Source organism: Temnothorax americanus, unplaced genomic scaffold, assembly GCF_048541705.1.
Source record: "Temnothorax americanus isolate GAGA-0224 unplaced genomic scaffold, ASM4854170v1 Scaffold202, whole genome shotgun sequence".
Classification (NCBI taxonomy): Eukaryota; Metazoa; Arthropoda; class Insecta; order Hymenoptera; family Formicidae; genus Temnothorax; species Temnothorax americanus.
The window spans coordinates 4,364-22,602 of NW_027509342.1; the positions used below are offsets into that span (position 1 = coordinate 4,364).

The following is an 18,239-nucleotide window of genomic DNA, read 5'->3' on the forward strand; positions in this document are numbered from 1 at the left end:
TTATAAAATGTAACTTATAATTACTAACGTTTTTTGGACGTTGTCTAAACGTTAAAATTACGACGTGCTTTTTTTATCACTTTCCCAACGTCAAATTCGAAACAGTTTAAGTCCTATTACCCGACGTTAAGGTATTTAACGTTCACCTGACGTTACTCTGCACTACACTTTTCGAGCGACTTCAATACGTAATTTCCAACGTAAACCAACGATTTGTTATCAAACGTTGTAAAACGCAGATTACTGCTGCGTCAAGCGGGCATCGTCGACGGCAATTCGCGGCGTCGTGCGTGAGCTACGAGGACTATGCGACGAATGTTGACGATCCACGGCCGAACCGGTCCATCTCATCTCACGCGGTTCTCGTCGCGTCGTCGGGAAACAACGCGCGCGCGCCGCGCGGTTCACAGCTCGAGTGCGCGTTCGCTCAGCTGCACGGCTGCCATAACCATGCTCTAGATCACCATATAGATGGTATTGCATAGGTCGGATTTGGTTAAGATATACGACTCATTCGCAAATCTAGTATAGAATTTTCAACTAATTGATACTTTATCGACATGTTAAGTCAATTTGGCGACCTTGTTAAGACTTTTAGTCAATATAGGTACAATTTTGCCTAGAGTGGTATACTACTTAGTTTGGAAAAGTCTGAAAAAGTTAATTATTTTATACAAGAAGACAAATTTTAGTAAAATTTATCGCACCTTTTACTACGTAAAGTTTGATATAGTGTGGAACGCTGACTTCGCCATTTTCATTCCTTAAAGAGGAAGGCAAATAATCCGCCATTTTCCAGTATATTTAGATTTATATTTTTTAACGCATTTTATTAACAATTTAAAGCATTTATATAATATCTGTTGTTAAGGTTTTGACAACATATTTATCTTAAAAGTAATTTTAATGAAAAAAAAATTAAAATCTACACTTTGGAAAATTTTAGTTATTTATTAGAATATTTAGTAAATTGGAATATTTTAGAAAAGATTCGTCTAATTTCGACCTATCATTTCCACATTTATCAATAAAGTGGGTTTTGTTATATAATTTCAGTGCTGGGTTCGTGTATTTATGGCAAAATTACAATAATATCAAAGACTGCGCAAACTATATTTTTCCTATAAAACCATTTTATTTGTGCCAAATTGATAAGTACGTATTATGATACATTTATTACACCAATGCCGTCATATGGTTTGAATGGAAGCACGAAAACTACACCTAAAATGTACGTTGTGAAAAAATAACCTCAGGTCTAGCAGAGTGTACAAAATCAAAGTTTACATACCAACGTTAAAACTGGTGGAAAAAATGTAACCTCAATTTAACTTATATAAGTCGGATTCCAACGTTGGTACAACCTAAATTTGATTCCCCAAATTAGTGCAAAAGAAGTTTGAAACGACGTAGCGAAAACGTTGGATACCAACGTTAAGTGTGTTTATCTTAACGTCGGGCGGACGTCAAAATGCTGCTTGGGATATCTGTCCTGGTTCGATTGCTGTGTAGGAACCAGACAATGTAGCCAACCCCGAAACTGCCCACAGCTGCGTGCGCCATCGCGCCATCTCTCGCAAGATCCGTGAACTACTGCTGTGACATGATTGCTGCTCTGCGTGAATATTTTTGTGAAAAATATACACGATCGTTTCAAAGCTCTCATTTTTATTCCAGGCTTTCAATCTCAATTTCAAAGGTACGTTATTGTTTGTGCACGTCTTCTGAAGGGTGGGAAAGTTTAATTTTGTACTTATTCCTTATACAACTGTTTATATTAGAAAATAAGGTTATGAGGCGACAGCATTTTTTTCAATTATTACTAATTATTTGACAATCCTACTTTCCATTAGTACCTCTACTTTACTCCTGTAAAAGGATTTTGCGATCTGTAAAGCCGTTTCAAAATGAGACCTTTAAAATGTAATTGTCGGTAATTTGGACGGCTTTAGCATCTCCTTAAGAATAACTAATATAATAGACTCCAGATCAAAAAAACCTCTTCCATTATTTTTCATTGAGTTACAACAACAAGATAACAATAAAGACATCTATGAAATTAAACAACTTCTAAACACAATTATAAATTTTAAACAACCATTTAAAAAAAAGGATATCCCACAATGCATTAGGTGTCAGGCATTTGGCCACACAAAAAACTATTGTTTTAGACGCCCGCATTAAATGCGCGGAAAACCACCTGATCTCCGACTGTCTTAGGAAAAACAGATCTAATGAAGTAAAATGTCATAACTGTGGAGGCAATCACCCCGCTAGCTACAAAGGCTGCGAGGTCCGCAAACAATTACAACAAAAGCTTTTTCTCAGATTAAGAAAAAAAAAGAAAGAGAAACTTATTGCAGGTACGGAAGAACCACCAAGCAGACCAACAGTTAAACTCACCCAGCCCAACGTGAGTTATGCACAAACAGTAAAAGAAGGTAAAGCGTCAGCGCAACAACAATATACGGAAAACAGAGACACAAATAATAACAATAATAACCAAACTAATATAAAACTAGAGGAAATGATCATTAAACTAATGGAAAAAATGGACATTATGCTCAACCTGCTTGCTACAGTAATTGCTAAAATAAAATAATGGCTAGCATACTTAAAATCGGTGTATGGAACGCTAATGACTTGGCTCAAAGAACTAAAGAGTTAAAATACTTTCTTTACGAACAACACATAGATGTTATGCTAATCTCAGAAACTCATTTTACCAAAAAAAATTATCTAAAAGTATATTATATACGGTACGTATATTTACAGTACGAGTACAGAACATTCGAATGATATCATGTGCTATATGGGCAATTTGCTTCAAACAATGATTTATTTAATATTCGTAAAATTTTTTCAGCAACAATTTATGCCCGGAGGTTCTATTGGTGTGTTCATTGGTGTCATTGGTGTTCAGTTTACATATTATTGATGGAAATAAATTACATATTGTTGCTGCAAACAGTTTGCAGCAACAATTTTCATATCTTTGCTGTAAAAGCATCATATGTATGAATTCTAAACAATATACGATTCATGTTTACGCAATGTTTGTGGCAACAACACATAAATTGTTTTCAGTAACACGTTTGCATGATTTTGCACACTCATGTTTTGCTATCAAGGTAACTTCAAAGTATTCTCGAAGTGTGCCGAAGTGATCGAAGTGTTATGCAAATATCTTTTTATTTAGAATTAGCACGCAAGAATTCTCAACGTGTCAATTCTCAACGTTTCTTGCTTCTGATAGTACAGGCGAGATACAGGAAAAAGGGGTGGTAAATATTTCTTTTTACACAGCCAACCTCGATGATCTTGACCTTGACATATGTTGTCAAGGGCATGATCTTGATTAAATTTTTCTTATAACTTAATCGTCACTCATTGCTTGTTTAAAAGTTATGAACAAAAAAAGTTTGAAAAATATACAAATTTATGTCACTATTAAGGGAGGTAATTTGCTGATATGTGTGCTGATGTGTGTATAGACAGTACACATATAAGTGGGAGAGGGCGGTGCCATGTTTAATACGTTGCTGAATGATTGTAATTAACGTATTTGCAATATGATCTTTTACTGGAATAATAATTGTGCAACTATGTTACAAACAAGGTCTATTATTGTACAGTTTGGGTTTTCAACTTTCCACGCAAACCGAGGTCCACCCCTACCCCCTGCTTGCGGGGGAGGGGCAGTAGTCTCATTAAATATGCACCATCTTCTTTCTCCAAGAAAATCTGCCATAAGCCTGCCCTCCCTATTCATTTTTTGTCCTTTGATCGTCTTATTCCTAGATTCCCTGTCCCCTCATTTTCGTCCTTTTCGCCTACCTCCCCCTTCCTCTTCTGTCCTCGCGTTAAAATTGCCCTTATCAGTGTTCTAACTCCTGCTTTTTTCTGTCCTCCACCCACTGCTTCAAACCCCACAGCGCCTTTTCAATGCCCTCTCCTGCATGAACTCCCACTATTCTCTATCTCTCCTCCTCACTATCCCTTACCTCACTCTACCCATCATAATCCCATCTCCATCCCTACAATCCTTTTTCTCTTCTCCACCATAAACACACACACACACACACACACACGCACACGCACACGCACACGCACACGCACACGCACACGCACACGCACACGCACACGCACACGCACACGCACACGCACACGCACACGCACACGCACACGCACACGCACACGCACACGCACACGCACACGCACACGCACACGCACACGCACACGCACACGCACACGCACACGCACACGCACACGCACACGCACACGCACACGCACACGCACACGCACACGCACACGCACACACGCACGCACACCGCACCCACACACACACACACACACACACACACACACACACACACACACACACACACACACACACACACACACACAACTTCTTTGTAATACCCATAACCATTCCTCCCGTAGCTTTTTTCTTTCTGTTTTTTCTCTTTGCCGCTTGCGCTCTCCACTCACCTTCCTGATAACTTTTTTTTTATTTTTTTTCACCCTCTATCATCTAGCCATGTTTCCAACAAAACCATTACATCCCATTTCTTCAACACTGACCAAAACTCTTTATCTTTATTTTCTAGCCCTGCCACGTTCCAAAAGACAACACTCCACTCTTTTCCTCCCTACCTCTTCTCTCCCTTTCTCTCTCTTCTCCACTATTCCTACTCTGCTCTCCCCTCTCTCCCCTTCATCTCTTTCCTTCTTTTCTTTTCTTTTTCATCTTTTAAAACCTCCTCTTCCTTATCCCGTTTCCAGCATTGCTCATTTATCCATAGCTTTTCGTATCCGATCCTCACCCTTCTTCTCCTTCTTTCCTCCTTTCTCGCGATTTCCTCTAACCTCCATCTCATTTTTCTCTCTTTCCACGTCCAGTCTTCTATAATCCTCTCCTTCCTATCTTTCAACTCTCTCTCTCTTTTTCTTCATAATTTTCCCCCTTTGTTCTTCATCCCTCATCCTTACCAGAACCATCTCCCTATCCTCTTCTCTGTCTTCCCAATTCTTTTAACCTCTTCTACGTTTTTTCTCATCCTTAAAACGCTTAGCACCTCCTTCACCGTTCTTCTCTTCTCTTCCCTTCTTTTACCTCCAAACCTTTTATTATTACATTCTTCCTTTTCTCTTCACGCTCCTTCTTTTCTAATCTCCTTTCCAACTCTCTTATCTTATCCCCCATCTCCCCCCTCTCCTTTTTTGCTTGCCTTATCTCCTTTCCTTCTCCTCTCTCTATTTCTTTCCAACTTTTCTACCTTTCTTTCTAAACCACTAAATGCAGTTCATTATTTTCTCCCTCTCCTCTTTCTATCTCCTCTCCTTCTTCTCAGCTCCTACATTTCCTCTCTCAACCCCTCCCCTGCTCTCTAAATCCCTCCTTCACCTTCTCAAAGATTCTCCCCAGCGCGTCTGGTGACCGCAAGTTGAACTGACGTAAATCAGACAGATTTAAATTGTCATGTAAAAGCTAAAATTCGTAAACGATGAATACTAATAGCTTTTTGGAGCAAATTCTTATTTTTCCCACATCATGTTATTTTAAGATATGAATAAAGAGAAATTAAGAATAGTTTCTTTAGTAAAGAGAGTTATAATGGAAAGTTGTAAATAAGGATGGTACAAACCAAACTTTCAAAGGAACAGCTAACTAGTAGTGAGCATTAACATTAAAAGATATTTTGTTTTGGGAATGTTTTATTGTACAAAACTTACCAATTTTATATCACATAACTAAATATTGTTATAATCTTTAAATCAGTGGCAACCCTAAAGCAGTACAAAATTTTTTAAATATTATAATTACACATTTATTAAATTTTCTAACACAACTATTTGTACAATTTAATTTGATTTTATTTAATTTTATTGAAATTTCAATTTTATTTCTTTTCATTAAAAGTAAATAAACTTATAGTATAAAGTCATAACAATTATTAACATAATTATGGCAAACATCTCATCAAATTTATTTATTATTATGATTAGTGGTGCAATATTAATAGAAATGTAAATAAATCAATAAAAAAATTAGGAATTTATTGATATTAAAATTTGTAATAGTATGGCTATGAGAGTCAAACGCAGTTGTCTGTGCGTATAGATGATCAGAATCACTGATTTATTCCAAATCCATTCCAAATGAATTACAATTGAACGTTTCAGCTCATAAATCGAGCCATCTTCAGCGATATCAAACGACAAATAAGATTAAAATATTGAATTTCCAATTTCGAGAGTCCTAACTCATTATTTTATTGATATGAGTTGAACCACAACTAACCTACGAACAGTCTGTCTGTTTTACGCCAGTTTCACATTTTGCCACCAGGAGCGCTCGCGAAATCTTTGCGTCTCCAATAACTGGGGAATTTCATTGATAAGCGATCACTTTTTGTATTACTTTGAATCATTATGGGTCCTTACTTGACACAAGGAAGAAAAAACTGACGTGCAATGCGGAGTACGGTTGAATTGCGCGAACATAAATGAACAAGAAAGATCAAGTCAAACCAGGTATTTTCTATCTAATCACCTCACAATTTTGATATATTATATATTTGTGTTACAATTTATTTATTATAACATACATGTTTTTATTTGCAAAAATAATGTTGTAACGATGCACCCCGTTGCGCCAAGCATCGTTCCCGGCTAACCACCGCCAGATGCCGCCCGACCGACGATCAGTCGGGCGAAGACCAGGGCGCGGTGCGCCCACATTTTTATTTTTTATCCAAATACACCGTATGCGCGGGCCAAGCGCGGCACTGGTGCCTCCCGACGAACGACGACGGAAGCCGAGCCTCACTGAGGACGAGCGCGCGGCGTCGCGCCGCCCCACCACAGCGCCCGACGATCGGCCTCCCTCCTAGCGAACCCGCCGCGCCGAGCGCTATATAATCCGACGCTCCGGCGAGAGAGACACTTCGTCTCATATCCAGCGTACCGCTATTCCGGACGAAACCTATCCCGATTCCTAGGGAACACGCCAACAAGGTCCGGTGCTCCGAGCCTCGACTGAGGGCTCTCAGGTGTCCCCGCACTCCCTCAGAACTAACCCCGAAGGCACGGTTACGCGGGGTCGAGCACGCTCGGCCTCGCAACGAGGGCTCTCGCTGCCGCCGCCCCGGGACTCCGAAATCCTCTGCTTATACACTACGCGGTCCCACACGCGCTAGCAAGCAATTGTAATACCGCGTTTCCGCTACCGCGCCGCGTCGCGCCAAGTGCGCCTGCACTACCCCGCCGTTGTAATATACCGAGTCCATAAGATATTGTAATACCGCGTTCCGCTATCGCGCCGCATCGCGCCGAGTACACCTGCACTGGGTAGTGCAGGTAGGTATTGCGGTAGGGTTACCGTTGTAATATACCAAGTCCGTAAGCAATTGTAATACCGCGCCCCGCTATCGCACCGCGTCGCGCCGAGTGTGCCTGCACTATCCCACCGTTGTAATATACCGAGTCCGTAAGCTATTGTAATACCGCGTTTCGCCTTATATCGGTTAACCCCGCCCGTTCCGGACGCGTTCGACCAAATACCGCGCTTACACCATTTTGTAAACTAAACAGAATAAATCATTTCGCATGCAATCACACTGATTATTGTCTCTGGGCCTTTCAGTCGAACTCCCGTCCCAGCGAACCAGTCTGCGTTCGACGATAAAGTTAGGCCGTTACAATGTTAATAAAAAATATTTATTTATTTAAAAAAAATTGTTTTAATAAATAATTTTTTTAAATTGTTACAACAATGCATAAAAATAATTATAGCACTAATAAAAATTAAAACAATATAGTAATCAAATGCGTATACATTGCATAATTCATTTCTTTGATTAATATTAACCAGATATCAGTTTCTTGTAAATATCTCAAAAATTATAAATTTTAAGAAAAAAATGACGAAGTACGTTTTGTAGATCTCGATCAGATCTACAACTTTAATCTCTTGAGTTTTTTTATATTTTTCATAGTTTTTTAGAAAAACTCATTTGTTTACATTTTCACGTATATTTTGTCTTAAAAACATAGAACGGCAAAGGCGATTTTGGTGGATTTTGGATATGTTATTCAGTATATTTTTCTGAAAATTTTAAGCCTAAAAACGCGCGTGATGCAATTTTTTCGGGTCAAATCGTATCTCGCCTGTACTATGACGTCATCAAACAAGAATATAAAAGCCGCGAACACCCAAGAGTCTGAAACAACCTAGCTTAATTCCGAAGCGCGGATTTAGCTCGCGGCTGGTCAGGGTTCGGAGTAGGCGCGAAGAAAGACACAAGACTCGGTTAAAATATAACAAAACAGAAAGGTTTATTCAATTATATGCGCAGATACATAGAGATGCTCGCGGGAGCGGCGAGTATGTACACAAGATCGCGGGCGCGGTTTGTAACGGCGGCGGTATGTGGAGATCGCGGAGTCGATGGGTACGTACAATAGATCGCGGACGGGGTTGTTAACGGCGGCGGTATGTGGATATCGCAGGGTCGCTGGGTACGTACAATAGATCGCGGGCGCGGTTTTTAACGGCGGCGGTATGCGGATTTCGCGGGGTCGCTGGGTACGTGAAATAGATCGCGGACGCGGTTACACGGGCGGTGACGTAAAGGTATCGCGGAGTTTACGGACGTCGGGGAACGCGGAGTCTCGTGGACCGGAGGGCGCGCGGACTCGCTGAAGTGCGGGGTATGATTTCGGCGCGGGTGACGCGGAGTCGCGGCTGGGACAGCGGCGGCAGTGAGGTTGTAAGGCGGTTGGATCGCGATGGGACGTGATATCGAGCGGCTAAGACCCTTAGCGGAGATAGAGAAGTACTCTCTAGCCCCTGGCGCACCGATTCGTGTAGGCGGGAGGCGGCACCGGGTAGCCAAGACCCTTGGCGAGTAAGAGAAGAACTCTCTTACCCTGGTTCACTCCGGTGTTACAGGTGTGCGTATGGAAGTTCGAGTCAACCGCCCAGATACTTTACTCGGCAGAGGCAGAGAGCTCTCTCTACCTCCGGGTTGTTCGACTGTGGGATTTCGGGATCCGTGAGTAGCGGAGAATCGGTCAGATCGGTTTGCTAGCTCACGGTGGAATCTAAAACTAAGCAACATTGCTCGGTTTATATACGCCCGCGATGGCGTGTTGGCGTAGCGGGGGTATACGCGACGGCAATCGCGCGCGCCGAGATGGAGCGGTGGAGCGTTCGGGAAGTACGGCGTCCCGACGCCGCGACTGCGTTCGGCGGCTCTCGGCCGTTTTCGGCAACGCTCGGCGCTCCGAGTCAGTTGCCGCGCTAAGTCCGTTTGTGGACTGATACCACAGTATATACAGTAGCGCAACTCTCTGTCGGCACCTTTGATGTTAGTGTTGGCCAAAATGGAGTGCGCATGCGCGAAATAAAGCAGTATTCTGTCTCACTTCTTTCTTCATCATCTCTCTCCTTCCTACTCGTTCAGTCCATATTGAGGTTAATTTAACGCAGTTGGCGCGAGATACAACCGTGTCTGTTAGTTTCAATAAAAATTATGCAGAATTATTGTTAACAATGTACAATGTCATGCAATGCGCGCGTAAAAAAATGAAAGAAATTAAAATATTAAAAAATATTACATATATAATAGATGAATCCGTTAATGATGCAAAATAATGACATATAAAATATTAATATATGAAATATTATACTAATAATTAAAATAATATAACAGTATGTTATATAAATAAATAAATATATATATATATATATATATATATATATATTATATGATAAGTCAGGAATAAATGTAAAATATAAGTATATAACATATATAATATATAGAATAATTTTCTCGCATAAAAGTATACACACAAAGAAATTATGTAAACATTTAAAATTAATATAACACTTTTTAGTTTAAATGTATACATTTATATATTTTTATAAAATATGTCACATTTTACAATATATTATTTATTAAATATATTATACATTTTGTGTGTGTGTGTGTGTGTGTGTGTGTAGTAATATAAACTCAATTTTTTAATGATACAATAGTATGTGGTCAATATATATTGATAAAATTTTTACATTTTATTTTATAACATATATGTAGATAAATTTTTACAAATAATGAATATATATTATTGAAAACTTTACTGATAATGCTAAGCTAATGCGCAAAAGAAATTGCATTAATAATATTAAAAACTTATTAATATTAAAAACTAAATATATGTATAATTCGCGCATTGTAATACTAATAAAATACATAAACTTCTTCAGTTTTTTGAGTTATGTGTTAATTTAAATTTAATTTTTCTAATATTTTTATAATAAATGCAAAAATAGCTTACAAATTATTATTTTCATTTTCCATTGATATTACATCTGTTGATACTGTAGAAGCTGTAGTACACTGCTGTAAAATATTATATTTTTAATTATTTTATATTACTATCAAAAATATTTTTAAGTATCAAAACTAGATTTTTCCAAATAAAGAGTAATTAAAACTAATATAAATGAAAACTTACTTATTATTGGTAAACTCTAAACATCTTGTTGGTACAGCATCTGGATGAAGGCGAGCTCGACTTTTGACAATTTTATACTGATTTTCTTCAAAATGTACATGACACAATCCACAATTGCGGTGAGCATACTCGGGGCCTTTTGGTATTAAATCCAATCTTCTGCATGCTTGAACCCATGCCAACCACCTGTGTATGTCAGAATAATTAATTAAACTACGCAAATAATGAAATAATGATGTAAACAATTATTAAAATAGTATTGTACCTATCATGTTCTTTTGGAAAAAGGAAGAAGTGTCGTTTTTCCACATTTATGGTGCTCATACATCCTGTCACTGCACACCAATGACTTTCTTTTTTAACGCCTTTAATAGTTTTTTCCATTTTCTAATTCCTTCTCGTAGCAAAAAATCTGAAACAAAGCTAAGATCAAAGTGCTTTCAAAGAAAAAGAAACCTGTATAAAATTTATACAGGTTAACTTTCCTTTCTATACTTCCAATACACAAATCACTTCACAATCACTTCACAAATCTCTTCACAATCACACACTTTACAATCACACAATTTACACAATTTTTTTCCGACTTTTATCAAGTCACTCTATAGCTGTCTATAGCACTTTAACGCCTTAGGCATTTAAATGTGCCTCTAAATCCGTTAGAAAAGGAAAGACAGTAAGAAGAAAAGAGACAGAAATAGTGCTTTATTTCGCGCATGCGCAATCCGTTTTGGCCAACACGAAATCAGAGGAGTTGCGCTACTGTATATACTGTGCTGATACGCGCGATAACTCGTTTAAAAAAGGGCACATCGTGCCTTGTCTCGCCCGGCGGGTGTTCGGCCGGGCGGCATTCGGCTGATGTTTGCCGGGAATGATGCGTTTCGGGGCGCATCGTTACAAGTCTTAATACTTTAAAGTAATTAAAGTTTATATCGTATTAAAGTATATATCGAACGAAGATACTCAAATCAAAGGGATCAAGTAGCACAGTTGAATTTATTGCAATTATACATTCTCCTTAAATACAACATTGATGTGGCATATCCCAGACAGCACACGATATCCTATGAATGTCTTTTTTATGTCCGGAATGCCCATGGACGTTATATGAATACCCATAGGATATTAGTGCTGGGTATATTTCACACAAATCGTTTTAAAAAAACAGGATAAAAAGTTTTTATTGGTTCATTTTGTACATTATTTTATTTTATTAGTATGACAAATTCGCTAATCTTAATTTTAATCTTCTTTAGCATTTAATTGGTCTATTGTTTGTAGAGCATCGAGCGGCAATTTTGTTTTTCAAACCTTCATTCTTTTTATACAAAAGATATAGCGAATAAGTGCACATCAAAATATAAGATAAAGGACCTAAACTTAACATTTATTCTTTGATATGTAAAATGATGATACTACATAATATATACACAGAGATTTGATTTATGAAGGATTTATACTAAAATGCAAGCGAGTCATCTATATCAGTAAAACCGCAAATTATTTATATCTTTGATAAGCTTAACTTCTCGATTTATAAGAAAAACTCTATTTTTAATCAACAACATTTGGCAATGTCGTAACAATTCGACCCAAATCCTATGGTCGAAACATAATGATTAATCCGACCATATGGTCGAGTTGTCACGACATTGCCAAATGTTGTTGATTAAAAATAGAATTTTTCTTGTTAATCACTTTTGGCGGAACAAACATATACTTGTTTGTGATTATACACCGTTGACCTAAAAATCGGTGTTTCCATCTTAGTATTATTCATCTTAAGATGTGTTATTGCGAAAAATATTACCACATGCCTCAGTGGTCAAATTGGTACGACGCCCTACACGGAATGAGGGAAGTTCCAGGTTCGAATCCTGGCTGGGTAATATTTTTCGTAATAAATTTAATAATTTAATTTAATAAAAATGAGATGCATATACATAAGTATGTAGGATTATATCAATTTAGAAAAGACCAAATCCCATAGTCGAAACGTGACGATTAATCCGACCAAAACCAATGGTCGAATTGTCACGACATTGCCATATCCGTCCTTGTCTAACTATTGATATCTGTCCTTGTCCGATTGCCACGCCATTCTCGCTACACTGCTCATCCTATCAACCTGCATGTGCCTCTGTTTAATAAAACTTTATTAAAGAAAATCTTTTTTTCTAGGCTTTGAATCTTAATTCTATTTGCACAATATTGTTTCTACGTGTTGTCCCTAGTGCAATTGGGTATCATTTTGTATATATAAACTGCAGTATTTTTGTTTAAGCAAATATTGTCGGCAGGTGACAGCTGTATGTGCTCAAATTTTTAATTTTTTTTTTGTTTTTGATATGAAATCCTGTGTTATGCCCTAGATTTTTATGCGTACTTTAATTTTATAAAAAAATTTTGCAATTCTGTAAAGCCAATTTAAAGATTTTTTAAAAAATAAAGAAATGTCAGTAATTACTGCCACTAGATAGATAAATGCATACCTTATTTACCTCAAGGGATCTCAAAGGGCGTTTTTAAAGGGACGTACCCAACCCTGTACATTTCATACATTCTTATTTCCTTTCCTGGCCTTTCTGCGATCTTACAACTCATTTACAAAAAATCTAAATCTAAATTTAAATTTAAAAATAAATCTAAATCAAAACCAAAATCAATCTCAAAATTTAGATCAAAATCAAAATAAAAAAATCAAAAACATTGTTTAATCCGGCCGTATTCTCCCATAATCTCCTCCTCCTGACGTTTGCTAGATTTCCTTCTTCCTTATTCGTTCTTTGCTTTCCCTTTCTTCCTTTCTTCTTCATCCTCGTCTGTGTCCATCAGCAGGCTCTCCTCTAGTTTGCTTGTTATCTCCTTTTCCGCAGATCTTCTTAGTCTTCCGCCATCCTCCTCCGTCCTTCCCTTTCTTTTTTTCTTCTCCTCTTCTTCTCTGAGTCTCCTCTCTATAGATTTGTCCTCGTCCATTTTAACCTTTAGCCTGCTCCCTTCCTTCCTCCTCGCGCCTAACACCCTCCATTTATCCTCCTCGCTTCCCATCCTCACCAGCATCGTCAGCCATTCTCCTCTCAGCCCTATCACGCTTACTTCCTTCACTTCCACCCTTATCCTCAGGCACTTTGTAAACAGCTGCTTCACCTTCTCCCAGTTTCCTTTCCTAGCCATCTGTTCTTCTCTATCCCTATTATCACGTTCTTCTTCCTTCTCTCGTCATCATTCTTCCCATCGTCATCGGACCACCATTTCCTTTCCTCTAGCCTGTCCCTGCTCTCTTCGCTATCGTCTCTTTTCCTTTTCCCTGTGCCTTGTTCCAGTTTACGTACTTTTCTTACGTTACTCTCTCTGATCCTTTATTTCTTCCTTCAGCCCACTCATTATCTCATTTGTTTGTTCATTTATCAACTTTTCCAGTGTCTCCTTCTCTACTATCACCTTCGCTCTGCACTCCATTCTTTCCCTTTGTCACGTACTCTCCTTTTTTCTGACTTTATCTGTAATTAAACGATTATTCTTACCATCTACCAAGTAACCTCCTTTTCCTTTCTCCTCTCTCCGCCCTGCCTCATCTCCTCTATTGCCTTCATCCATTCTTTCCCCTCTCCCTCTTCGCCCAATATTCTCTCTACCATCGTCCTGCCAACTCTCTCCATCCTAAATCTCCCATCTTGAACACTTTTCCCAGACATGTTCCCACGTCTCTTCCTCCTTCTCACATATCCTGCATTTTCTATTTTTCTCGTTTCCCTAGTATAGTCCCTCCCTAACTTCGTTGCCTAGTCTAAACCTTGAAATTCTGTTCCATCTTGCTTCCTCTTATCCTTTCTTTAGATAATCCGGAATCCCGTCCTTCCTTATAAACTTATACCACCTATTGTATCTAGATTCCATGATCTTTTCTATTCCTTCATGTCTTTGTTTCGATTTCTCCTTATATTCCAATACCTCCTCTACCAACTCCTCCTCCCTTCCAACTTCTACACCGATCCCTTTCAAGTAATCTTTTCTCTCCTGCTCCCATCTGCCTATTATTCTTTTCTTCTTCCATCTGTCTTTTATTTCTTTCAAACATTTTCTTGCTATTTCTCTTCCCTTACCTTCTTCCAGCTTTTTTTCGAAGTTTCATGCTTTCTTGCTTGCTCTGGCTCTCATTTTTTTCCTTTCCAGTTCATTTCTAACCATGTACCCTGGGGTTTTCCAATTTAATCCGACTATTCATCTGATATATTTCTCATGTATCCCTTCTACCTCCCTCCTTTCCTTTTATCCCCATATTTCTGCCCCGTATCCCATCACCGTCCATATCAAGGTATCGTATAGCCAGATCCTTTTTTTCCAATCTTTTTTCCACATCCTCTTTCCTATCCCCCAAACTTCTCTTATTACTCTCTTGCCGCCTTACTTCTCCTTTCTAATGTCCGTTTTCTGCCCTCCATTCTCCTTCAATGTGTACCCCAGATATTTGAACTCTTTAACTTTTTCTAATTTTTTTTCCTTCCATCTCTAATCATATTTCTTCTTCCTTTCTCCTCCCTTCCTAAATCTTATTATTTTTGTCTTCTTTATATACTCAGCGTTAAACCCTTTTTGTCTAAATACCCCTCTAGCTTGCTTATCATAGATCTAATGTCCTGTTCCTCCTCCGCTAGTACTGCTATGTCATCTGCATACATTAAATCTGCATACATCCACCCTTTTTCATGTAATCCTCTATGTCTGCAATTAGTAAATTAAACAGTAACGGGCTTAGCGGGCATCCCTGTCTTAATCCCTTCGCTACCCAGAATGAGTTCTCTCTTTTTTCCCCCCTTCTCACGCTGCTTTTGGTTTTTCTCAACACTTCCTCTACCCTGTCTATCAATCCTTGCCTCACTCCTCTCTCTTTCCTTGCCTTAATTAAGACTTCTTTATCTACTGAATCAAACGCCGCTTTCAAGTCTACAAATAACACTGTCATCTTCCCTTTCTCATTTCCCAGTTGTCTGTTTATCAGGTAGTTCAGTGGAAATATTTGATCCATTTCGTCCCCATTTCTTTTCTAAATTCTGCTTGGTTGTCGGGAATCAAGTTCTTCGTTTCTGCTTCTTTCTTTATCTTTTCTGCTAGAACCGCCGTGTATATCTTGTACATCGAAAACATGATTGTTACCCTCTGTAGTCCTTCACCTTTCTTCTTTCTCTTTTTTTTACTATTGGTATTATCTCACCTTCTTTCCAATGTTCCGGCCAGCCTTCCCTCTTTCATACCCGTTTACATATTTCCCATATCCATCTCACTATCTTTTCTTCTCCAAATTTCCATGCCTTGTTTGGAATTCCGTCCTTGCCTATTGCCTTCCTTGTTTTCAATTTTTTATTACGTTTCTTACCTCCTCCAGTTCTATCTGTTCCTCTTCTTGTCTGTTACTTCTTTCTTCTCCTTTCACAACCCTGTTCTCCACGCCACCCATTAGCTCCATGAAGTATTTCTTCCACTCTTCCAGCTTTATCTCTTCGTTCATCCTTTTCCTTTTTTTCCTTACTCTACCTATCAACTCCCATACCTTAACTTCCGTTCTCGCTTCTCCTATTTCTCTGATCATCCTATCCTTCTCCTCCTTTTTCTTTTTTTTTACATACTTCTCTATACTTCTTCCTCCCTTTTCTATATCTTTCCACCTCTCCTTTTCCTTTTCTCCATTTTCTTAGTTCTCTCCTCACTTTTCTCTTTTTCCCCTTGCACTCTTTATCCCACCATCCTTTTCTGTTCTTGTTATCTCCTCTACCTTTCTCTTTTTCGTTCTCCTCTAATACTCTTCTTATCTTCGACGTTCCTTCCTCTATCTCATCCTGCAACTTTCTATTTCCTCCTATCTTCCATAGCTTCTCACTGAATTGCATTCTTCCTTTTTCGCTCCATATTCCTTTTTTTCTTATTTTTTCCACCTCTTTCTTTCTCTGTTTTCTCCTTGCGCTACCTCTTATCCATAGTATTAAATGGTGATGGTCTGAGTCTACCCTTTCTCCTACTTCTAATTTTTCCACTTTTCCTCTAATATCCTCATCTCCTATAATGTAGTCAATAACTGTTTCACCTTTTCCTCCTGTGTATGTGCATTCTCTTTCCTCATCTCCTTTCGTACCTCCATTTAAGATCATCCATCCTCTTTCCTCGATAAATTCTAGTAGTGTCCTGCCATCCTTATTCACCTTCTTGTTTTTAGATTTTCTCTTTCTCTCTTTCCCTTTTCCCTCGACTTCCTCCTCCTATCCTCCCTCCTCTCTCGTTTTCGCATTAAAATCTCCACCTATTATGGTCCTTACTCTTATTTCTCCCTCCTCCGTGCACTCCTTCAAGCCTTCTAGTTTCTTATCTATATCTTTGTTTACATATACTCTTATTATTCTCCAGATTTCTTCTCCTATTCTTCTTCTTATCTTAACTTCTATTTTTCCTTCTTCTTCTTCCCTCTTTCTTCCTTCCTTTATCTCTTCTAACCCACTCTTTATTCCTACTAACATGCCTCCGCACGCTCTAGCTTTCCTATTCCTCTTGTTCGCTATCGTACTTTCTATCTAAATACTTTTGGTAACTTTTCTTTTACCTTCTCCCATCCTTTCTTATCCATCCATGTCTTCATCATAACAATTACATCCCACTCCTTTATCCCTTCCCAGAAGTCCTTATTTTTATTTGTTATACCTGCTACGTTCCAGAAGACCACGTTTCACGTCTCTTCCCCCCTCCTGTTTTCTCCTTTTTCTCTTTTTTTATTTTCCTCCTCTTCCTCTCTATCGTCTCCTCCAGTAGCTTTCTCTTCCTCCTCGTTTATACTTCCTCTGTTCTCCCTGACATCATCTGTAGTGTTCAGTCTTTCTTCTGTTTTCTTTCCCCCTTCCTGTCTCCCCTCCTGTGTCTCCTCCTTCCTTTTCTTGTTTCTTGTGCTTTCCATTTTTTTGTCCTCTTTTTTTTATGCCCTATGAAAGTCATTCCTCTCCTCTAATCTTCTTTACTCTCGTTCCATTTCCATTCTTTGTTGTCCTCCCATATCTTTTGGTAACCAATCGTGATTCTTTTTCTTTTCTCTCTCTTCTCCCTTGCTATCTTTCTTATCTCTGTTTGTATCTTTTCTTTTTGGTGAGATCATCATCCAAAAAACTTTCATATTTCATTCCTAGTTCCTTCTTTTTCTTCATAATGTCTTTTTTGGATTTCCAGTTTTTGCATCCCCGCAACCTCATTTTATTGCCTCCATATCCTATTTCTTGTATTTCTTCAATTATCTTTTGTTTTGTTTAATTCTTCCATCAGCTTTTCGAATTTTTCTTTCCTTTTCTTGTCGTTTCCTACCTTCTCTTTTTTTACGATTATGTTGTTTCTCCTCTTTCTTCTCTCCGTCATCTCCATACTTCTTTCTATCTCCTTCATTTTCCCTATCAACTCCCTGCCTTCATTCTCTTCTGCGTCCTTCACATCAATCTTCTCTATCTTCTCTTCTAGCTTTTTTACCCTTTCTTCCAGCGCTTTTCTTTGCTTCTTCCATATTTCCTCGCTCCTTTTTAATTCCTCCTTTAATCCCTTAATTTGGTTTTTATTTCCTTTTTATCTTTTTCCTTTCCTTCTCTTGTTCCTCCATTTTCCTTAACATTTCTTTTAACAGATCTTCTGCCGCCATGATTTCTTTACCCCCTTCTTCTTTTTTAATCTTAGCTGGCGGTGATCTGTTG

General features: G+C 38.5%; 1 protein-coding gene across 1 annotated transcript; it reads right to left on the bottom strand.

Annotated features, from left to right (window-relative positions):
- Nucleotides 1-10,165: 10,165 nt before the first annotated feature.
- On the bottom strand, nt 10,166-11,316 carry LOC143897586 (52 kDa repressor of the inhibitor of the protein kinase-like). Its single transcript, XM_077406396.1, has 3 exons — nt 10,790-11,316; nt 10,525-10,710; nt 10,166-10,409 (listed from the first exon to the last, which is right to left on the bottom strand). Exons 1-3 carry the CDS (start codon nt 10,906-10,908, stop codon nt 10,373-10,375), a joined length of 342 nt encoding a protein of 113 aa, XP_077262522.1. The 5' UTR covers nt 10,909-11,316; the 3' UTR covers nt 10,166-10,372.
- Between the last annotated feature and the right edge of the window lie 6,923 nt (nt 11,317-18,239).